Raw genomic sequence first — 24,050 nt, 5'->3', positions numbered from 1 at the left:
GCAAACTGTCTCTTCCCCCTCCACTCAGTCTGAAGGTCATTGAGAGGTTTGCTCCCAGACTTCATTGAGTCACAGCCCATCGTTTCCAAATGTTTACCTTGGTAGCGAGACCTCAAACCACAAATGACGTCGTCACAGGCAAATGATTTCAGACGGAGAAAGCTGTGGAATCTCTCCATGGCAAAGTGTGGCAAGAAACTGCCTGAAAAACAGGGGCTGCTGCATCCATGACTGAATTACCAAACCGTTAGACACTGAGGGGTTCCCCCGATGCTATACATCCTTGAGAATATATTTTCATAAGGCATTCCATAAGGTTTCCCATTAAAAAGTTGTTAGGCAAGATAAGGGCTCATGAGGTTGGGGGTAATATATTAGCATGGATAGAGGATTGGTTAACAGACTGAAAACAGAGAGTAGGGATAAACGGGTCATTTTCAGGTTGGCTGTAACTAGTGGGGTGTCACAAGGATCGGTGCTTGGACCTCAGCCATTTACAATCTATATCAATGACTTCGATGAAGGGACCGAGTGTAATATATCCAAGTTTGCTGACGATAGGTGGGAAAGTAAGCTGTGAGGAGGACACAAAGAGTCTGCAAAGGGATATAGACAGGTTAAGTGAGTGGGCAAGAAGGTGGCAGATGGAGTATAATGTGGGGAAATGTGAGGTTATTAATTTTGGTAGGAAGAATAGAAAAACAGGATTTTTAAAAAAATGTTGATGTTCAGAGAGATTTAGGTGTTCTTGTACACGAGACACAAAAAGTTAACATGCAGGTACAGAAAGCAATTAGGAAGGCAAATGGTATGTTGGCCTTTATTGCAAGGGGGTTGGAGTATAAGAGTAAGGATGTCTTGCTACAATTGTACAGGGGTTTGGTGAGGCCACACCTGGTGTACAGTGTACAGTTTTAGTCTCATTACCTAAGGAAGGATATACTTGCCTTAGAAGCGGTGCAACCAAGGTTCACTAGATTAATGCCTGGGATGAGAGGGTTGTCCTATGAGGAGAGATTGAGTAGAATGGGCCTGCACTCTCTGGAGTTTAGAAGAATGAGAGGTGATCTCATTGAAAAATATAAAATTCTTAGAGGGCTTGACAGGGTAGATGCTGAGAGATTGTTTCCCCTGGCTGGAGAGTCTAGAACTAGGGGACATAGTCTCAGGATAAGGGGTCGGACATTTAAGACTGAGATGAGGAGGAATTTATTCACTCAGAGGATGGTGAATATTTGGAATTCTCTACCCCAGAGGGCTGTGGATGCTCAGTTGTTGAGTATATTTAAGGCTGAGATCAATAGATTTGTGGACACTAAAGGAATCAAGGGATATGGGGATCGGGCAGGAAAGTGGAGTTGAGGTCGAAGATCAGCCATGATCTTATTGAATGGCGGAGCAGAATCGAGGGGCCGTATGGCCTACTCCTGCTCCTATTTCTAATGAGTATGTGTGTGGCAGGGGGAAGAGTGTGCAAGAACTGGTTGATGCAATGGGTCAGACACTGTCCTTTCCCCCTCTGGGACTGGGTGGTGCAGTGGGTCAGACACTGTCCTTTCCCCCTCTGGGACTGGGTGGTACAGTGGGTCAGACACTGTCCTTTCCCCCTCTGGGACTGGGTGGTGCAGTGGGTCAGACACTGTCCTTTCCCCCTCTGGGACTGGGTGGTACAGTGGGTCAGACACTGTCCTTTCCCCCTCTGGGACTGGGTGGTGCAGTGGGTCAGACACTGTCCTTTCCCCCTCTGGGACTGGGTGGTACAGTGGGTCAGACACTGTCCTTTCCCCCTCTGGGACTGGGTGGTGCAGTGGGTCAGACACTGTCCTTTCCCCCTCTGGGACTGGGTGGTACAGTGGGTCAGACACTGTCCTTTCCCCCTCTGGGACTGGGTGGTACAGTGGGTCAGACACTGTCCTTTCCCCCTCTGGGACTGGGTGGTACAGTGGGTCAGACACTGTCCTTTCTCCCTCTGGGACTGGGTGGTGCAGGGGGTCAGACACTGTCCTTTCCCCCTCTGGGACTGGGTGGTGCAGTGGGTCAGACACTGTCCTTTCCCCCTCTGGGACTGGGTGGTACAGTGGGTCAGACACTGTCCTTTCACCCTCTGGGACTGGGTGGTACAGTGGGTCAGACACTGTCCTTTCCCCCTCTGGGACTGGGTGGTACAGTGGGTCAGACACTGTCCTTTCCCCCTCTGGGACTGGGTGGTGCAGTGGGTCAGACACTGTCTTTTCCCCCTCTGGGACTGGGTGGTGCAGTGGGTCAGACACTGTCCTTTCCCCCTCTGGGACTGGGTGGTGCAGTGGGTCAGACACTGTCCTTTCCCCCTCTGGGACTGGGTGGTGCAGTGGGTCAGACACTGTCCTTTCCCCCTCTGGGACTGGGTGGTACAGTGGGTCAGACACTGTCCTTTCCCCCTCTGGGACTGGGTGGTACAGTGGGTCAGACACTGTCCTTTCCCCCTCTGGGACTGGGTGGTACAGTGGGTCAGACACTGTCCTTTCTCCCTCTGGGACTGGGTGGTGCAGGGGGTCAGGCACTGTCTTTTCCCCCTCTGGGACTGGGTGGTGCAGTGGGTCAGACACTGTCCTTTCCCCCTCTGGGACTGGGTGGTGCAGTGGGTCAGACACTGTCCTTTCCCCCTCTGGGACTGGGTGGTGCAGTGGGTCAGACACTGTCCTTTCCCCCTCTGGGACTGGGTGGTACAGTGGGTCAGACACTGTCCTTTCCCCCTCTGGGACTGGGTGGTACAGTGGGTCAGACACTGTCCTTTCCCCCTCTGGGACTGGGTGGTACAGTGGGTCAGACACTGTCCTTTCCCCCTCTGGGACTGGGTGGTACAGTGGGTCAGGCACTGTCCTTTCCCCCTCTGGGACTGGGTGGTACAGTGGGTCAGACACTGTCCTTTCCCCCTCTGGGACTGGGTGGGTCAGTGAGAGCAGGACCCCCGACTGTCCTTTCCCCCTCTGGGACTGGGTGGGTCGGTGGGTCAGTGGGTCAGACACTGTCCTTTCCCCCTCTGGGACTGGGTGGGTCAGTGGGAGCAGGACCCCCGACTGTCCTTTCCCCTTCTTTAACTGAGACGTCGCCCGATCACAGTCCAGGAATTCAGACCAGCGAATGAATCACAGGAATCCCCACAGACAGAGCAGATTCAGTTTCTCAAGTCGGGGCAGAGGGAAAGCACAAATCGATCTCCCTGCTGGGCCGGCCAGTAATTTGCAGCCTGGGAAGTTAGGTTCAGCCCCGCAGATGAGGAAAGTCCCAGGTTCTATTCTGGGCCTGTGCCGAGTTGGGTCAGCCGCCAACTGCAGTTCCACATGACGTGACAACAGCAAACTTGGGTTAGAAATTATATAGAAAGGAGATTAAAAAAAAGTTGGCCAGGTTTCCTGTTTCTGATCCAGATCGAGGTAGATGTGCATTTGTGTGGGTGGGGTGCGTATGGGTGGGGATGTGTATGCGTGGGTGGGGGTTAGGGGTGCGTGAATGTAGGGGGCGTGGGTGGGGAGGCTTGTGGGTGGAAGTGTGTGTCTGTGGGGGGATTGCATGTGGGTGGGGGGTGTATGTGTGGGTGGGGGTGAGCATGTGGGTGGGGGCGTATGTGTGGATGGGGTGTGGGTGTGAGATAGTGATAACAGGAACAGATCTCAGCTGTAACAAGCCCCATCACAAAATGTCATAGTCTAAGGAAAGTCAAGAACAAGGGAAGTCCATTCAGCTGATCAAAGCCTCTTTCCCCCATACCCTCTTTCCCCCCTACCCTAAATCCCCACTATATCATCCAGCTGCACTTTGAATGCGCCTAATACTCTCCAACCCTCATTGGCAATCGTCAATACGAGTGCAGAACCTTTCGAATATCTGGCTTAAAATGGGTTTACATTTATTGATGACAAAAGAGATAGAGAGTAAGATAAAACGGAAAAAAGGGACGTATGACAGATGTCAGGTCGATAACACAAGTGAGAACCGGGCCGAATATAGAAAGTTCAAAGGGGAAGTGAAAAAGGAAATAAGAGGGGCAAAGAGAGAGTGAGAGAATAGACTGGTGGCCAACATAAAAAGGAATCCAAAAGTCTTCTTCAGACATGTAAACAGTAAACAGATAGTAAGAGGAAGGGGTGGGGCCGATTAGGGATCATAAAGGAGATTTACTCATGGAGGCAGAGGGGATGGCCGAGGTACTAAATGAGTACTTTGCATCTGTCTTTATCAAGGAAGAAGATGCTGCCAGAGTCTCATTAAAGGAAGATATAGTTGAGATACTGGATGGGTTAAAAATTGATAAAGAAGAGGTACTAGAAAGACTGGCTGTACTTAAAGTAGAAAAGTCACCCGGTCCGGATGGGATGCATCCTAGATTGCTGAGGGAAGTAAGGGTGGAAATTGCGGAGGTACTGGCAATCCATAGATAGGGGGGTGGTGCCAGAGGACTGGAGAACTGCAAATGTTAGACCCTTTTTTGAACAAGGGTGTAAGTATAAACCCAGCAACAACAGGCCAGTCAGTTTAACCTCAGTGATGGGGAAACTTTTAGAAACGATAATCCAGGACAGAATTAACAGTGTGGACGAGTGTGGATTGATTAGGGAAAGCCAGCACGGATTTGTTAAAGAAAAATTGTGTTTAACTAACCTGATAGAGTTTTTTGATGAGGTTACAGAGAGGGTAGTTGAGGGCAATGCGATTGATGTGGTGTATATGGACTTTCAAAAGGTGTTTGATAAAATGCCACATGGTAGGCTTGTCATCAAGATTGCGGCCCATAGCATAAAGGGGGCAGTAGCAGCATGGATACAGAATTGGCTAAGGGACAGGAAACAAGAGCAGTGGTGAAGGGTTGTTTTTTGGACTGGAGGGAGGTGTACAGTGGTGTTCCCCAGGGGTTGATGCTGGGACCACTGCTTTTCTTGATATATATTAATGACTTGGACTTGGGTGTACAGGGCACAATATCTAAATTTGCAGATGACACAAAATTTGGAAGGGTAAAACAGTGAGGAGGATAGTGATAGACTTCAAGAGGTTATAGACAGGCTGGTGGCATGGGCGGACACGTGGCAGACGAAATTTAATGCAGAAAAATGCAAAGTGATACATTTCAGTAGGAGGAACGAGGGGAGGCAACATAAACTAGAGAACTAAAAGGGGTACAGAAACAGAGAGATCTCGGGGTATATGTGCACAAATCGTTGAAGGTGGCAGGGCAGGTTGAGAAAGCGGTTAAAAAAGCATACAGGTTCTGGGCACCGCACTTTAGGAAAGATGTGAAGGCCTTAGAGAGGGTGCAGAGGAGATTTGCTAGAATGAGTCCAGGGATGAAGGACTTTAGTTACATGGATAGACTGGAGAAGCTGGGGTCGTTCTTCCTGGAACAGAGAAGGTTGCGAGGAGATTTGATAGAGGTATTCAAAATCATGAAGGGTCTAAACAGAGTGGATAGAGAGAAACTGTTCCCATTGGCAGAAGGGTCAAGAACCAGAGGACGTAGATTTAAGGTGATTGGCAAAAGCACCAAAGGTGACATGAGGAGAAACTTTTTTACACAGCGAGTAGTTAGGATCTGGAATGCACTGCCCGAGGGGGTGGTGGAGGCAGATTCAATCATGGCCTTCAAAAGGGAACTGGATAAGTACTTGAAAGGTAAAGATTTGCAGGGGATAGGGCGGGGGAGTGGGACTAGCTGGATTGCTGTTGCATAGAGCTGGTGTGGACTCGATGGGCCGAATGGACTCTTTCCACGCTGTAACCTTTCTATGATTCTATGATTTCCATCCTCTGCTGCTATTCCTGGCTTTAATGTGAAGATATTTCTGGGTTTATCCAATATTTAGCAATCCCCAATCTGCCGACACTCAGTGTCTAGGCTGGCACGTGAATCATAGAATGGTTATAGCACAGAAGGAGGACACTCGGCCCATCGAGCCCGTGCCGGCTCTTTGTAAGAGTAATCCAGTTAGTCCCATTCCCCCGCTCTTTCCCCGTAGCCCTGCAAATTTTTTCCCCCTTCAAGTATTTATCCAATTCCTCTATGAAAGACGATCGAACCACCCTTTCAGGCAGCACATTCCAGATCCTAACCACTCACTGCGTAAATAAAGTTTTTCCTCATGTCGCCTTTGGTTCTTTTGCCAATCACCTTAAATCTGTGTCCTCTGGTTACCGACCCTTTGGCCAATGGAAAGTTTCTCTTTATTTACTTTATCTAAACCCTTCGTGATTTTGAACATCAAATCCCCTCTCAACCTTCTCTGCTCTAAGGAGAACAATCCCAGCTTCTCCTGTCCGTCCACATAACTGAAGTTCCTCATCCCTGGAACCATTCTAGTAAATCTTTTCTGCACCCTCTCTAAGGCCTTCACATCCTTCCTAAAGTGTGGCGCCCAGAATTGGACACAATACTCCAGTTGTGGCCGAACCAGTGTTTTATAAAGGTTCAACATAACTTCCTTGCTTTTGTACTCTATGCCTCTGTTTATAAATTGTAAACAATTTTACAACACCAAGTTATAGTCCAGCAATTTTATTTTAAATTCACAAGCCCTGTAAGCTACCCTTCCAAGTTTTGTGTCATCTGCAAATTTTGAAATTGTGCCCTGTACACCCAAGTGTACAGGGCACAATCTGTTTATAAAGCCCAAGATCCCGTATGCTTTTTTAAACCACTTTCTCAACCTGTCCTGCCACCTTCAATGATTTGTGTACATACACCCCCAGGTCTCTCTGTTCCTGCACCCCCTTTAGAATTGTACTATTTAGTTTATATTGCCTCTCCTCGTTCTTCCTGCCAAAATGCATCACTTCATACTTCTCTGCATTAAATTTCATGTGTCATGTGTCCGCCCATTTCACCAACCTCCTCACTGTCTGCTACCCTTCCAAGTTTTGTGTCATCTGCAAATTTTGAAATTGTGCCCTGTACACCCAAGTCCAAGTCATTAATATATATCAAGAAAAGCAGTGGTCCCAGCACTGAGCCCTGGGGAACACCACTGTACACCTCCCTCCGGTCCAAAAAACAACCGTTCACCACTACTCTCTGTTGCCTGTTACTTAGCCAATTGTGAAGATGGGCAATTTTGGGGGGGGGTTCCTGGTGTGTGTGTGGGGCCCCAGTAAGGAGGCAGCAGGTGGGACTAGACATGATGGGGGAAATGGGGTGAAGGAAAATCGGATCATTTCTGCAATGCTGTATTTCAGCCACTAGATAGCAGTCTAGTGCTGTGTATAAGGATCAATGAATCATTAAAGGGGAAGGCACATCACAGGGTGAGAAGCCTCTTCATCCAAAGCCATTTTTATAGGAGAAAAGAAATCTCGTTGTATTCGTTGGTTAGGGAAAGAATTTGAGGAGGAGCCCGAGAGCTGCTCCTGAATTGGCCAATCCCAGGACACTATATTGCTGGCTGGGACATTCCCATTCCCCCCAGAACTGACATCACAGAGCGAGCGAGGCGGAGGGGGAGGGGGACACCCCATTCGGGGGGGAACCACACTCTGTACAGAGGTTCGGTCAATTAATCCCCGTTTCCTTTTCCTGCAGAAAGTACCTCTGAAAACATCTGGGGCCCCAAAGTGCTGAACATCTGGCTCTTCACATCACTTAGACCCAGACCTGTCAATCCCCACCATCCAGAGGATATCTCCATGGCAACAGAGATGGTTCAGAGGAAATTTAACTACAATGGTGCCAGGGATGAGGGATTTCAGGTATGTGGAGAGACTGGAATTGCTCTCCTTAAAGCAGAGGTTAAGAGGAGATTTAATTGAGGTGTTCAAAATTATGACAGGTTTTGATAGAGTAAATAAGGAGAAACTGTTTCCATTGGCAGAAAAGTCAGTAACCAGAGGACACAGATTTAAGGCGAAAGAGCCAGAGGGGAGATGAGGAGAATTTTTTTTACACATCGAGTTATGATCTGGAACGCAGTGCCTGAAAGGAAGGTTCAATAATAACTTTCGAAAGGGAAGTGGATTATATACACCTAAAAAGAAAAAAAGGCACAATTCTCATCTGCCCCTTGGCTTTTTTGACAATTATCTTAAATCTACACCCTCTGGTTACTGACCATTTTGCCACTGGAAACAGAGTAAGATGGGAGAAACTATCAAAACCCTTCATAATTTTGAACATCTCCCCTTAACCTTCTCTGCTCCAAGAAAAGGTCCACCTTCTCCAGTCTCTCCACATAACTGAAGTCCCTCATCCCAGGCACCATTCTAGTAAATCTCCTCTGCACCCTCTCCAAGGCCTTGACATCCTTCTTTAAAAAGGTGTGTTGCCCAGAATTGGACACAATACCCCAGCTGAGGCCTAACCAGTGATCTCCAACCAAATGTCCCATTCACTCCATCCTGTTTCTCTCTCTTCCACCCCATCCAAACAATTGGAGGAAATCCTTCAAAACACAACTCAGCTGCTCTTTAGAACTCTCAGGTGAATTGAAACTCGTCCGTCTCTCTCTCTGCGAGCCCCATGTGCATGTGATGGAGCCACAAACTCCACTGAGTTGCATTTTCCTCGAGTTGCCGATACAACAAACCGTGTTATTCCGATTCAGGATTCAACCAGCATTGAGGCATCGACATGAAGGGCAGCCCTTTTCCAAATCTCAGACTCGCAAAACTCACAAACCAAACTCTCCATCAGTGGGTCGTTCTTTGGAAATCCCAGCCTTAAATCAGTTCATTTTGTAAACCCCTCCCCACTTCGTTCAGAAGCCAATTATAAACTTTGGCTGTACAGTCCGCGCCTTTCTCTTTCCCCCTTGCAAAGCCCTCACCCCATCTCCTCCTCGGCCCCCTCCTGCCACACTTGGCACCCTCTTTCCCCCCCCCCTTGCAAAGCACTCTCCCCATCTCTAACTTGCACCCTCTTCTCCCCAAGTGCTTGTGAGAATGAGCAGATGACCAATATAATTTAATTTACAGGGCTACGGGACTAATTGGAAAGCTCTTTCAAAGAGCCAGCACAGGCACAATGGGCCAAATGGCCTGGTCCTGTGCTGTACCTACTATGGTAGAGATGCAAGTAGCTGCTGCCGAGTGAAGTGTCTGATTTTTTTTTAAATTAAAAAAAGGACATTTTATTGAAATATTTTCCACTAAAAAAAACCACCAACAAAACCAGTTGGTAAACATGAAGGCAAATTACAGTTATGAACAACACGTTGAACACCCTCTCGAATATTCCACACTCCGCCCGAGTGCCCACACAGATTTAAAACATAAAATGCACGCCATTTAAAGGGGCCACTATCTCCAGGAAAAAAATCCCAGCAAACTTTTTTTTTAAAATTGTGCACAAATCATACAGAAACACATCACATCATTTGCACAAAGGGAGAGAATGATATCATAGGGCTTCGAGCAATTCTCCCTCCTTCCACCCACCCCCCCAAAAAAGTTTGCCACGCTTTTTCTTTTTGAAGATGGCACTGCCCCTTTAAGAATGGCGTCTCCCTGTTACTACGCCCTTTGGGGGAAATAAATCAGAGAGCACAGCTTCCATCATCCCTTTAATTGTTTCCTTGGCTTTTTCATATATTTAGTGTCTTTTTTTAAAAAATTTAACATTATGCCATCCAGGTATTTAATATTTGGGAACAGGGATAAACAGGGCCAGTAGGAGTTACTCAACCAGATAACGTACAGGAACTGAGTTATTGGAGGGAATACTCATTAGCTCAGGTCCAAAGCTTCTCCTGGTCCTGTACATCTGATGGAAAGTCATTCCTAGAGAGTTTGCACCTCTTAAAAACAAAAAAAAATATTAAAACACTGGGCCAAAGGAGAGATTTGATCACCCTTCGTATCAACATGTCTTTATAAATCTCCTAAAAAAAAACTTTTAAATTGTCATCTCACCAAGATGGCAGTCCTAACGCCAAAGAGATGGCCTCACAAAATGGCTTCTCACCATTTATTAATAGACCCACAGTTCAGGGTTGCAAGAGGGTGAAGGAAGGTGAGCAGGCGGCAATCTCGGCACAAGTTAGTTTCTTGCTGGGTTTTTTTTTTGTGCGCACCGTCTGGCAAGCAGCTCTAACTTGGGCCTAACTCTCTCCCGCTTGTGTGTCTTCACCCAGCCCACCTCCCCCCCCACCGACTCCACTTAAATTGTCCTGGAGTCTCCGAGAATTGAAGTATAATCTCCTGGACACATGATGGACTCCCATCTTGTGTAGAACTCACCCGTGCTAGGGCATCTCAAAATGGGTTGAGGTCATTCCAGGTCCCCCTCCCCATTGAAGATGGTCAAAGCAGGATGGCCGCTCCCAGTCGCCTCTAACCAGCAGACTTTAGAGTTGCCAACCCTCCAGGATTGGCCTGGAGTCTCCAGGAATTAAAGATTCACCTCCAGGAAAACTGCCGCGAGCAAAACACCCGGGAGTAAAATCATAAGGGCGTTTATTTTTTTTTAAAAAAAACTTTCTCCATTTTCTTTTATTAGTTCTAAAAATATTGGAGATGGGATAAAAAGGGCCATTTGACTGACACTCAAGAATCATCCAATCGGGTCATTAAGAGCTTGTTCGCTTTCTGATTGGCCGATGGGAAGGCGGGGCATCGCGAGGATGGACATGGGTGACCAATGGCAGGATTGTGAGGTGGGGTGGGTGGGGAAGATGGGATGGTTGGGGCGCAGGAAGTCATGCGATGAAACCTCCAGGACTACATCCAACCAGAGTTGGCAACCCTCGGAGCCTCAACACACCAATATCCGTGCAAACATCTCCCATCTCAACCATTGAGAAATTTAGCAATTCCTCACCATACACCCTCTTCCCCCTACTCCCTTCCCCCACCCCCTTCAAGGGAGCAAGCAGCCCGATCAAAATTAAGCAATATTTAGAATCAATTCCCTCGCTCCACGTACCACACCCTACCTATAGGATCAAATGGCCCCCAGTCCGTCCCACCAAGCCAAAAAAAAAGTACAGAAGGGAATAATTAACAATTCGCACTGAGTTAAACGTCTGAACCTATACAATTTCTCTTAGGAATGCTGTGTGCCATTTATTAATATTTATCGCAAGTGAAGAGTATACAGGTGGATGCCAGCGGGATCACAATTTAGGACTCCGACCTCTCCCACTAATGTCACGAACCTATTATAATCCATTGAGAGGGACGTCGTCAGATAGTTGTTCAAAGAGATGGGTGGTGAGATCTTCCCCTCTCCACCTATTCCTCTAAATATTTAATATATAAAATGGTTATGTTCCCCCAGTGAGAAATGTTCATCCATGCTTTAGCACCAGCCTGATCCTCCGGAATGTTCTATTCCCAACAGCAGCAGGTAGGAAAAGGAAATTAGTCTGAAGTCCATCCGCCCCCCAGATCGTCTCAGTGGCTCGCGATCACGACCGGTTTGTAGTCACACCACCTGAGAGAGAGGAAATGAGGCAGTATTGTTACCGTGGAAACGCAAGGCGAATTTTCCAAACGCAAACCGTATGGGGAAAGAGCAGGGGAGTGAGGGCTCGTTGGATAGATCTTTCAAAGAGCCGGCACAGGGGCGATGGGCCGAAAGGCCTCCTTCTGTGTTGTAACATACTACGATGAAACCCTCTCCGTCTCATCGAGGGACCCCCCCCCCCCGGCTCAGACTGGTCCGTGCGCTGTGTCGTCAGAGTTCCTGCAAGGACTCTGTTGGTAAGTGGGGAGGGGGGAGAAGGAGGAGAGAGTTAAAATGGAGTGGGGGGGGGGAAAACACACCCATTTCTTTTCCCATCTCCTCCCCCCCCCCCTCCCCCCCAGATCAGGCGGCAAAGGACAGCCCACAATAGGCCGTGGGGTCCTCTTTAAAAGATGCTAATGGAGCTCCACCTCAGGGCTGGGGTTCGAGTCCCTCTGGCCACCCCCCCCCGCGGCTGCATGGCTCGGATTTAAAGCAGCCAGGCAGCTGCTTCCCGACTGGTTTGGTCTGGAAGCCGCCAAGCGGTATGCACACGAGGCCCGGCCATTACAAATCGGCCTAGTCTGCCCGCCGCCACTTGCTTTGGTGGATTCCCACTGCCCTGGAGTGATAACAAACTGGACGCCAGAGTAAAAATTAAACGTTTATCAATAATTTGATTTAGTCCATCCTCCCCCAAATGTTCCTGCCCCTTTAAGGCTGGTTGGTTGGTTGGTTGGTTGGTCAGTGGCCGCAGCCTGCCCTGCCCTCCCTCTTTACCTGTTGTCGATCTGCAGGCCGCCCAGCCTGATCGTCCCATCCCGACCCACAAAGAGCTGCAGTCCGCTGTCTGAAACACACAGAGAAAGCAGACACAGACCGTCACCTTCTGGCCTAGGAGACAATTGGTAAAACCACACTTGGGGAGCACGGTGAACAGTTCTGGTCTCCATGTTACAAAAAAAAAAGGATATAGGAGGCACTGGAGAAGGTGCAAAAGAATTACAAGGATAATACCAGAACTGAGAGGTTACAATGATCAGGAAAGGCTGAACAGGCTGGGGCACTTTTCTCTTAAAAAAAAAAAGACTGAGGGGTGACCTGATAGAGGTCTTCAAAATTAGGAAGGGGTTTGATAGGGGAGAAGATGTTGGGGAAGACCAAAACTCGGTCATAAATACAAGACAGTCACTAATAAATCCAATAGGGAATTCAGGAGAAACTTCTTCACCCCGAGAGTGGTGGGAATGTGGAACTCGCTCCCACATGGAGTGGTCGAGACGAATAGCATAGATGCCTTTAAAGGGGAAGTGAGATAAACATGAGGGAGAAAAAGGAATAGAAGGATTATGATGATGGGGTGAGATGAGGAGGGGGTGGAAGGAGGCTCGTGTGGAGCATAACCACCAGCATGGACCAGATGGGCCAAATGGCCTGTAGACTCTAAGTGCTTGAAGTGTGAAAATCCAGATCGGACGGGCGATGCGTGTGGAGGTGAGTTGGGACTGATTAGATAAGAGAAAGACCAGCAAGGGAGCCAGTCACAACATCAGGATAGCAGGGGTTCCAAACCCACAAATGAAGCTCACACCCCAAGTTGTGGTGGTTTTGGCACAGAGTGCGATCACGGGACTGAGCGCCATTGTCTCTCCCCCACCCCCCCACCTCTCCTCACCCTCCGTGTTGCTGGACTGGCTGAAGTCCTGGCTGCGGACGATCTTCTCCACGATGTCGTCCGCGTCGACTCTGGTGTCGTCCACCTGCGTCGACCGATTCTCGGCCGCCTCCTTCTTCAGTCTACAAAAAGGCAGAAGGGCCGGCGTCACATAATAAAAACTAAAGCTCACGTCCTCTCTGCCGACGGGAGGATGGAAAGAAAGAATTTGCGTTTCTGCGGCGCCTTGCATCATCTCAGGACGTCCCCAAAGTGCTTCACAGTCAAAGAAGCACATTTTGAACTGTTGTAATGTAGGGAAACGCGGCAGCCAATTTGTGCACAGCAAGATCCCATGAACAGCAACGTGATAATGACCAGATCATCTGCTTTTGGCCATGTTGGCTGAGGGATAAACATTGGCCGGGTCACCGAGGGAGAACTTTGGTCATGGGATCTTTTACGTCTACCTGAGGGGGCAGACAGCTCTCCCCCAGTACTGCTCTGGGAGTGTCGGCCTAGATTGTGCTCAAGCCTCTGGAGTGAGACTCAAACCCACAAACTTCTGCCTCAAGAGACGAGAGTGATACCCACTGAGCCACAGCTAAATTACCCAGCAGAGACAGGCCAAGAAGGTGCCAGGTCCAATGCCCAGACGCTGTCCTTTCCCCTCCCTCTGGGACTGGGCGGGACGGTGGGTCAGACGCTGTCCTTTCCCCTCCCTCTGGGACTGGGCGGGACGGTGGGTCAGACGCTGTCCTTTCCCCTCCCTCTGGGACTGGGCGGGACGGTGGGTCAGACGCTGTCCTTTCCCCTCCCTCTGGGACTGGGCGGGACGGTGGGTCAGACGCTGTCCTTTCCCCCTCTGGGACTGGGCGGGACGGTGGGTCAGACGCTGTCCTTTCCCCCTCTGGGACTGGGCGGGACGGTGGGTCAGACGCTGTCCTTTCCCCCTCTGGGACTGGGCGGGACGGTGGGTCAGACGCTGTCCTTTCCCCCTCTGGGACTGGGCGGGACGGTGGGTCAGACGCTGTCCTTTCCCCCTCTGGGACTGGGCGGGACGGTGGGTCAGACGCTGTCCTTTCCCCCTCTGGGACTGGGCGGGACGGTGGGTCAGACGCTGTCCTTTCCCCCTCTGGGACTGGGCGGGACGGTGGGTCAGACGCTGTCCTTTCCCCCTCTGGGACTGGGCGGGACGGTGGGTCAGACGCTGTCCTTTCCCCCTCTGGGACTGGGCGGGACGGTGGGTCAGACGCTGTCCTTTCCCCCTCTGGGACTGGGCGGGACGGTGGGTCAGACGCTGTCCTTTCCCCCTCAGGGACTGGGCGGGACGGTGGGTCAGACGCTGTCCTTTCCCCCTCAGGGACTGGGCGGGACGGTGGGTCAGACGCTGTCCTTTCCCCCTCTGGGACTGGGCGGGACAGTGGGTCAGACGCTGTCCTTTCCCCCTCTGGGACTGGGCGGGACAGTGGGTCAGACACTGTCCTTTCCCCCCTCAGACTGGGTGATACTTGAGCTCTGACGAGAGTCTAACTTACAGCCCCTTTTATTTTGATTTTCCCACAATCCAGGGATCTGCTGGTTTGGGATGGGATCCCGAGACCCGATTCCCAAACTCCGACGGGGGGGGGGATCCCATCCCAAAGCAGATCCTTGGGATTACCCCACATGTCCGATTGACCCCTACCTCGACGATCGGTCCGAGCGCAGGCTGGGCCTGAAGGGCGGCACCAATTTCTCCGGACTGAGGTCTTTCCCTCCTCCTTCCCAGACGTCGGCCATGCTCCCGATCCCGGACGACAGGCCGCTGCTGCTGCCGGAGCCGTCCCTCCGGTGGGTGAGCTCGAAGCGGGCGACGGAGGGGGAGCACTCGGTGCTGTAACCTGCAAAGGGGAGGAGGAAACACGGCCGAGGATGGGTTAGCAGCACATTCCTCCTCACCACCCCTGCCTACTTTTGCTCCCCACTGGAGTCAATCTTAGGCGGGGTGTAAAGTCAGCATTCCACCCGATCCCGTGGGATTCCCGCCTGGTGAGCTCGGTTCTAATTAACCCCCTTCCCCCACAAGTTTTTAAACAGGAATTGCCACACAGTTTGGCCCCCCCCGCTCCCCCAGTTGTAAAACGCACAAGACTGGGGAAGTCCCAGGGTCAATCCCCAGTCTGCGTTGAACATAGCAACAGGAGGAGGCCATTCAGCCCCTCAAGCCTGTTCCCACCATTCCATTAGACGGTGACTGATCTGTATCTTAACTCCATCTACCCCCCCCATTTGTTCTTAATACCTTTGCCTAACAAAAATCTATCAGTCGCAGTTTTGAAATTTTCAATTGGCCCCCCCAGCCTCAGCTTTTTGGGGGAGAGAGTTCCAGATTTCCCACTCCCCTTTGTGCGAAGAAAAGCTTCCCGACATCACCCCTGAACGGCCTGGCTCTAATTCTAAGGTTATGCCCCCTTGTTCTGGACTCTCCCACCAGAGGAAATAGTTTCTCTATCTACCCTCTCAAATCTTAAACACCTCAATTAGATCACCCCTTAATCTCCTATACTCAAGGGAATACAAGCCCAGTCTGTGCAACCTGTCCTCATAGTTTAACCCTTTTAGCCCTGGTATCATTCCGGTGAATCTGCCTTGCACCCCCTCCAAGGCCAGTATATCCTTCCTGAGGTGCGGTGCCCAGAACAGAGTGCCGTTCTCTAAATGGGCTCTAACCAGAGCTCTGTAACTAACACAACTTCCACCCCTTCGAGCTAAAGGCCAACATTCAGTTAGCCTTCTTAATTATGTTGCGTACCCGATTTCGGCCAGTGCATTAACTGAGTCATTTCACTTGGGGAGGTGAGAGAGAGATCTTGGTTCATTATTCCAGTGACCTACATGGTCCAATAACCTATTGTGGATAGGAAGGACCTATTTCCCTTAGCAGAGAGGTCAATAACCAGGGGGCATAGATTTAAAATGGTTGGTAGACGGATTAGAGGGGAGCTGAGGAAAAAAAAATTTCCACCGAGAGGGTGGGTGGGGGGTCTGGAACTCACTGCCTGAAAAGGGTGGTAGAGGCAGAAACCCTCAACTCATTTTAAAAAGTACCTGAGGTGCCGTGACCTACAGGGCTACGGACCAAGTGCTGGAAAGTGGGATTAGGCCGGGTGGCTCCTTTAGGGCCAGCGTGGACACGATGGGCCGAATGGCCTCCATCTGTGCAGTGAACTTTCCTACGGTTCTAACTGGCAACTCAGTGTCTGGGCTTGCTGAGGTACCAGAGGGCGTCCTCGCGCGCTCCCTCCCTCCCTCCCTCCCTCCCTCCCTCCCTCCCTCCCTCCCTCCCTCCCTCCCTATGGAGAGCGACCCCTCCCCTCTAAAACTCACGCCTCCTTCTCCCACAGAACTGCTCGGTCACCTGAGACTTTCGAATGCTGGCTGGCCGCACTGGAATTCCTGGAATGCCTTTTCCAAAATACCTCCTCCTGAGTGAACGGTGTGCGATCCGTGTCCTCAGATATTCCTGCAGGGAAGAGTGACCAGGTCAACAAACAAAATATATATTAAAAAAAATAGCACCAAGTGACTGGATGGAATATTGTTCCCAGGTCACGTTCAGATACACTGCAGCTTCCCGACTCCACCTAAACCCCAGTACTGCAGGCCCACCTGACCGATATTAACAGAAGAACATGCATTTATATAGCACCTTTCATGACCTCAGGACGTGCCGAGATGCTTTACAGCCAATGAAGTATTTTTGAAGTGTAGTCACTGTTGTAGCAAAACGCGGCAGCCAATTTGCGCACAGCAAGCTCCCACAAACAGCAATGCGATAACGAGCAGATAATCTGTTTTTAGTGATGTTGGTTGAGGGAAAAAATATTGGCCCCAGGACACCGGGGAGAACTCCCCGTGCTCTTTGAAATAGCGGCTATTTTACGTCCGCCCGTGAGGTGCAGACGGGGCCTCGGATTAGCATCTCATCCAAAAGACGGCAACTCAGACGGTGCAGTGCTCCTTCAGTACTGCACCGGGAGAGTCAGCCTGGGATTTGGGCTCCAAGCAAAGGCTGACACCTTGTTCTGTGTCGGGACTCCAGCTAACTTATCCCAAATCCAAAAGGGTGTTCTCACATCAAGTATCTTTCCCAGGGGGAGGAGGGGGGAAAGAGGTACCCAAGGGGTTTCTTTTGACAGTTCTTACCTGAACCCAGGAAGGATCTGCACCTCGACAGCTTGGAAGAATTGGACCTGCTGCACACAGAGGTGGGGCTCCTCTTCCCATTGTCCCCTTTGCAATCCGGCTCCAGAGAATTCTGCCAACCCAAGACCTCGATCGGCTTGGCGGTGGACGGTGGCCTGCGACGAACAAGAACAGGTTGAAAACAGCCCGCGATGGCAGCAACGGTTATCGCTGTCCAAAAGGGAAGAACGTAAACAGGCCTCTCATCAACGCGAGGCCAGGAAAGCGAGATGGCCGCCCGCTTGGGGGTTGCCCCACAGCAACCCCATCCTGCCATCCCATCAACCACCAAATGGCACAATTTTAAAGGTGGGGGTGGTGCAGGAACAGAGGGGTCTGGGGGCATATGTACACAAATCTTTAAATGGGGCAGGGCAAGTTGAGAAGGCTGTTTAAAAAAGCATCCTGGGCTTTATTAAGAGGCATAGAGTACAAAAAGCAAGGCAGTTATGTTAAACCTTTATAAAACAATGGTTAGGCCTCAGTTGGAGTATTGTGTCCAATTCTGGGCACCGCACTTTAGGAAGGATGTCAAGGCCTTAGAGAGGGGGCAGAGGAGATTTACTAGAATGGTACCAAGGATGAGGGACTTCAGTTATGTGGAGGGACTGGAGAAACTGGGGTTGTTCTCCTTAGAGCAGAGAAGGTTGAGGGGAGATTTAATAGAGGTGTTCAAAATCATGAAGGGGTTTGATCGAGACTGGAGCGGAAAATCTAGGCTGACACTCCCAGTGCAGTACTGTAGTAGTGCGGCACTGTCTGAGGTGCCGTCTTTAAACCGTTAAACCGAGGCCCCGTCTGCCCCCTCAGGTGGGCGTAAAAGATCTCGATTTACTATTTAAAAGAGCAAGGGAGTTCTCTCCTGGTGTCCTGGGCCAATATTTATCCCTCAAACCAACATCACTAAAAAAAAAGAGATTATCTGGTCATTTATCTCATTGCCGTTCATGGGATCTTGCTGTGCGCAAATTGCCTGCCGCATTTCCTACATTACGACAGTGACTACACTTCACAAAAGTACTTCATTGGCTGTAAAGCGCTTTGGGACGTCCTGAGGATGTGCAAGGCGCTGTAGAAAAATGCAAGATTTTTGTTTCTTTGTCTAACAAAAAAAAGCTAGGATTTGTCAAGGTGCAGAACTGTAATCAGCCTCCTGTGACATAGAAACAGAGAAAATAGGAGCAAGAGTAGGCCATTCGGCCCCTCGGGCCTGCTCCGCCATTCAAAATGATCATGGCTGATCGTCTAACTCAGTACCCTGTTCCCGCTTTCTCCCCATATCCCTTGATCCCTTTAGCATTAAGAAATATATCTATCTCCTTCTTGAATACATCTAATGACTTGGCCTTCACTGCCTTCTGTGGTAGAGAATTCCACAGGTTCACCACCCTCTGAGTGAAGAAATTTCTCCTCATCTCGGTTCTAAATGGCATACCCCGTATCCTGAGACTGTGACCCCTGGTTCTGGACTCCCCAGCCATCGGGACACTGAGCTACACAATAGGAGCACTGGGTTGGGGAGAAAGAATGGCTTTTTTAAAAAAAATTCGTTCATGGGATGTGGGCGTCGCTGGTGAGGCCGGCATTTATTGCCCATCCCTAATTGCCCTAGAGAAGGAGCTGCCTTCTTGAGCCGCTGCAGTCAGTGTGGTGAAGGTTCTCCCACAGTGCTGTTAGGAAGGGAGTTCCAGGATTTTGACCCAGCGACGATGAAGGAACGACGATATATTTCCAAGTCGGGATGGTGTGTGACTTGGAGGGGAACGTGCAGGTGGTGTTGTTCCCACATGCCTGCTGCCCTTGTCCTTGTAGGTGGTAGAGGTCGCGGGTTTGGGAGGTGCTGTTGAAGAAGCCTTGGCGAGTTGCTGCAGTGCATCCTGTGGATGGTACACACTGCAGCCACAGTGCGCCGGTGGTGAAGGGAATGAATGTTTAGGGTGGTGGATGGGGTGCCAATCAAGCGGGCTGCTTTGTCCTGGATGGTGTCGAGCTTCTTGAGTGTTGTTGGAGCTGCACTCATCCAGGCAAGTGGAGAGTATTCCATCACACTCCTGACTTGTGTCTTGTGGATGGTGGAAAGGCTTTGGGGAGTCATGGCTTGCTGTCATACAGCCCTTCATGACACAAACATTTCAAAGCACTTCACCGAAAGTGAATTGCAGGCAAACCCAGGCAGCCATTGCGCACCCAGCAAGATCTCAGCACTGAGACGAGCGACCGACTCTGTCCGTTCTCGGTTAGTCCAGGCAAGGGGCGAATTGCCTGCTCTCCCTCGAATAACGCCAGCGGGACTTTTTTTAAAAAAAACAGGTAGACGGGGCCTCGGTTTAACTTCCTCACCTCTTGACAAGGTGGCGCTCTCTCAGGGTCAGCCCAGAGCCACCCTGTACATGGAGGGTGGGGGAGACCCACAATCAGGGGGTCTCGCTCGGCAGTGACATTTGCTGGAAAGCGTGACTGGATGTGACCGGTCTGTCACGCCCGTGACGCCCTCCTCATCGTCCAAGACGCCGCTGGTCGTCTGAGCCGACACGCAAAATCGGAACAAAAAAGAGGCCATTCAGCCCCTCTTGCCGTTCCACTAGATCTTGACTGATCTGAGGGGTCGGTGGGGGCAGACGGTGATGGAGGCACGGGAGTGCAGTCAGCGGCTGAGAAACCTTATCCCAGCCAGAGTCAGCACTCTCGGGGAAGGGAGGGTGGGAGAAGAGAGAGGGAGGAAGGGGAGATTACAAAGATCAAGTGGGCTCGGTGGAGTCCAGACTAAATCCAGTCGGATCCGGCTATTTGCTCGGTGATCTGCTCCAGGATCCACGAGGAGGCGGTGCTAACGTTGCTGCTTTTAAATAATGTAACTCACTGCCAGGCAGTGAATCAGACCGTTCCTGTACAAAATTAGTGACAAGAGGAAAATCATGCAAATACTTGTCAATGACGTCCTTTAGGGGCTGGGTTACTGCTGCAGGGTTGAATCTAGGACTTTGAGGCTGCGTCTCATGATGCAACAGACATATTAACCCATTAAGGGCTCCATTGTAATTTAAATGCCAAAACAATAAATAAATAAAGCCACTCTACTTCCTTGAAGGCGGTAAAGCCACCGCCCAGTGATACTCAGCTCTAACAGGCCAGGAAAGGCCCAGGCTTGATCCCGGGCCTGCAGAGAGCTAGCTGATCAGAGCTGGGTTGGGGCACTCCAATTAGCCTCCGAGGGTTACGGAGAAGGAATTACCAGCGAGGGATCTCACTCCAGAGCCCTGCTAAGAAGGTCCGCCTGTCTCACATTTGACGTGAGCAGTGGTCACTTGAGAAAAGCACGGGCGAAGCCAATCCCTCTGGGAGAGGGGATAAAATAACAGAACACCCCCACCCACCCACCCAGTCCCCCACTCACGTCTTGAAGCAAGGGTCGCCAGAGAGCAACTGCATACTGATGGACACCTGTGAACAGAGAGGAAAGAGACATCAGTGCACAGGCCAGGGCGGAGGGGCAGGATGCCCTCAGACAGCAAATCCCTGGAGGAGATTCGGCTCTTTGGAATATTTAAAGTTTGCAGAGACGTTAAGTGATCTCCAACACAGCGGACCTCCGAATGCAGTTGGATCCGACCTGTCCCTTCATCGTGGGCCCTCAGCACAGTTGTTGCTCCCTGGACCACTCGGGCCTTTGTTCAAGGCCCACCTCGCGCGCTCTCTCTGTGCCTCCTCCTTCTCCAGTGAGAGGCCACACAGGACCACACCAAGGAGCCAGAACCGTTCCAGCTTCCACACGGCTGGGGTCGCGAACTCCGGTTGAACGTATTCTTGGAGGTTCCATCACGTGACCCTCCCGCCTCCAACCACAACCCCCCCCGCCCCCCATCGGTCGAGCAACATATCCCACCTCCTTCCCGCACCAATCGGGAAGCAAAAAGACTCTTCGTTACCCAACTGGATGACTCTCGACTGTCCGTCGAAACAGTCCTTTTCCCGCCATCTCCCGAGATTTTTGTAACAAAACAAAAAGTGTTGAAAGAAAATGAAAAAAAAATTTAATCGCCCGTGATTTTTCTCTCGGGTGTTTTGCTTGTAGCAGCGTCCTGGAGATTAATCAGGAATTCCTGGAGGCTCCAGGGCCAATCCTGAAGTGTTGCCGACTTTATACAGCTGGTGAAAAGGACCCCATTTATATAAACTAATGAACAGAACGGTCGTCCTTATATTTTCTTCCCTCTCTGGGAAGAGCCACCCCCTCCGACAGGGCAGCCCACCCTCAGAGCCGCCCCGGAGAGCGTCGGCCTAGATTTTGTGCGGAGCGGGGACTCGAACCCACGACCTTCCGGCTCAAGAGGCAAGAGTGGCCACCCGCTGGGCCACGGAGCCGACTGTAAAGCCGAGATTCGTAACGGGCGCGGCTCCCCTTTCTCCCCCCCCCCCCACCCTCCCCCACTCCCCCAACCCCTCGTACCTTCAGGATGGAGTTGTCCTGCCGTGTGTTCTTGGTGTCGTAGCCCTCCAGCAGGCAGCACCGAACGGTGGAACCGGCACCGGCAAACTCCGCCAGGTTCAGGTCAACGTAGCCCAGCTATGGGGGAGGGGGAAAGACGACAGAACGCGGATCAGGAAGACGAGCAACAGCGGACGAGCGCGCGGACCGCGGGAGGGCTGCGGCAGTCGGACACCCACCCTCTTACAGACGGTGAGCGAGCAGGAGGGACACGCTCGCACGGTCTCCTCCCGCGCCGTGGGCGAGGTGTTAATCGCGCCACGTTTAAGACTTGGGCGCAGCCTAAGACGGGCAGGGGAAGACCAGCTGGTCCATCAAGCCTGACCCACACTGATGGCTGTAGCGTCCTGACTAGATATTTCCTAGGATATCTCATGGACTATGACGGTCACTAAATGAGTGACAAGGATCCAAAGGTCACTACTACCCATTGAGGGGAAGGGGCGGCCCCCCCCCCGACTCTCAATTGACTTTCCATCCACCAAAAGCCCAGTGCGACACCCAGAGAGGAACCATCTATTTAAGATTCTCTTCCAACGCAACTCCCGCCTTAAAAAAAAAATTTGATTCAATTCGAGCCCTGAGGTTGATCAGTGCCAAGGTGAGAAGGAGGTCAGAGTTAGCGAGCTGGACATCTCACGCAAGATTTTGGCGTGACGGGCCCTCAGGAATTGAAAGGGTGGTTTCTCTCCATCTACCCTACTGCCACTGGTTTGGTGGGAGGGCAATCCAGAACAAAGGGGGGCATAACCTTAAAATTAGAGCTAGGCCGTTCAGGGGTGATGTCAGGAAGCGTTTCTTCGCACAAAGGGGAGTGGAAATCTGGAACTCTCTCCCCCCAAAAAGCTGTTGAGGCTGAGGGTCAATTGAAAATGTCAAAACTGAGATTGGTAGATTTTTGTTAGGTAAGGGTATTAAAGGACATGGAACCAAGGCGGGTAAATGGAGTTAAGCTACAGATCAGCCGCGATCTAATTGAATGGCGGAACAGGCTCGAGGGGCTGAATGGCCTCCTCCTGTTCCCATGTTCAAGTCACTGGCTGACCAGACGTGTGTGCGCGGAGACGACGAGCTCCAATTACAAAGGAATGTTTCCATAGCAATAAAAAAAAAACTAGTGCCACAGACAGGGATAACACTTGTATCGATCTGTCCCCGCAAGTCAACCTGGAAAGCTAGTTAAAGCTGACATATTCCACCCCCCCCCAAAACAATCTGCACCGCAGGAAAGGCCCTGATACGTGATGGCTTTGGAATTAAGCATTAGGTTTGCTCAACAATCCTTCTCTTGTATTAGAGAAAAACACAAAAAAAGGTGTATGAAATCCTGAAGGGAAAATTCAAAGGTTGAATGTACAATTTCAATGGAGGATTTCTTGTGGGGGGGGGGGGGGGGGGGGGGGGGGGGTGGGGGGGGTGAAGGAGGAGGTCTCCCTCCCTCCCTCCCTCCAGAATATGACAACTTTTCATAATGACGCACTCATTTATACTTTGCAATTGATAGATTTTTAATCTTCAAAAAGAACAACAAAAGATATTTGGATTTTCAATACACCAACTCGACTATGTTCTCCGAAAATTAACCTCACACTCACATTCACCTCCCCGCCCCTGTTTACAGAGGCACTGTACCTCATCCAACTCCCCCACCCTTTTATAGACACACTCCCTCCATTTCCAATTCTCCCAGTTCATATCAGAACTCTCCTCCCAACCCTCCCCACAGTCAAACTAACACCTCCTCCCTCCCCTCTTTCCCCACACCCCCATTCAAACTGGCACTCTCCCTCTGAAATTCATGCTGGAAATCACACCCTCCCTCCATTGCCCCCCTCGCCCCTTCCTCGCCATCCGGTCCCCCCCCTCCCTCGCCATCCGGTCCCCACCCCCCTCCCTCGCCATCCGCCACCACCCTCCCCTCCCTCGCCATCCGCCCCCCCCTCCCCTCCCTCGCCATCCGCCCCCACCCTCCCCTCCCTCGCCATCCGCCCCCACCCTCCCTCGCCATCCAGTCCCCCCTCCCTCGCCATCCGCCCCCCCTCCCCTCCCTCGCCATCCATTCCCCCCCCCTCCCTCGCCATCCATTCCCCCCCCTCCCCTCCCTCGCCATCCATTCCCCCCCCCTCCCTCCTCGCCATCCATTCCCCCCCCTCCCCTCCCTCGCCATCCATTCCCCCCCCTCCCCTCCCTCGCCATCCATTTCCCCCCCCCCCACTTCCTCGCCATCCATTTCCCCCCCCCCCCACTTCCTCGCCATCCATTTCCCCCCCCCACTTCCA

General features: G+C 51.1%; 1 protein-coding gene across 1 annotated transcript in view; it reads right to left on the bottom strand.

The window, feature by feature from the left end:
* Window positions 1-9,061: 9,061 nt before the first annotated feature.
* LOC137304984 (large proline-rich protein bag6-like) overlaps window positions 9,062-24,050 on the bottom strand; it is an 89,617-nt gene continuing 74,628 nt past the window's right edge. The window contains exons 23-30 of the mRNA XM_067973758.1: window positions 21,733-21,849; window positions 20,680-20,726; window positions 17,247-17,401; window positions 16,459-16,563; window positions 14,746-14,941; window positions 13,080-13,201; window positions 12,185-12,254; window positions 9,062-11,392 (exon numbers count right to left, since the gene is read on the bottom strand). Of these exons, the coding sequence (XP_067829859.1) occupies window positions 11,353-11,392; window positions 12,185-12,254; window positions 13,080-13,201; window positions 14,746-14,941; window positions 16,459-16,563; window positions 17,247-17,401; window positions 20,680-20,726; window positions 21,733-21,849 (852 nt within the window). The 3' untranslated portion in view covers window positions 9,062-11,352. The remainder of the gene's footprint in view (window positions 11,393-12,184; window positions 12,255-13,079; window positions 13,202-14,745; window positions 14,942-16,458; window positions 16,564-17,246; window positions 17,402-20,679; window positions 20,727-21,732; window positions 21,850-24,050) is intronic.

This window comes from Heptranchias perlo, chromosome 39 (assembly GCF_035084215.1).
Source record: "Heptranchias perlo isolate sHepPer1 chromosome 39, sHepPer1.hap1, whole genome shotgun sequence".
Taxonomy (NCBI): Eukaryota; Metazoa; Chordata; class Chondrichthyes; order Hexanchiformes; family Hexanchidae; genus Heptranchias; species Heptranchias perlo.
This window is presented reverse-complemented; position numbering and strand designations above follow the sequence as displayed.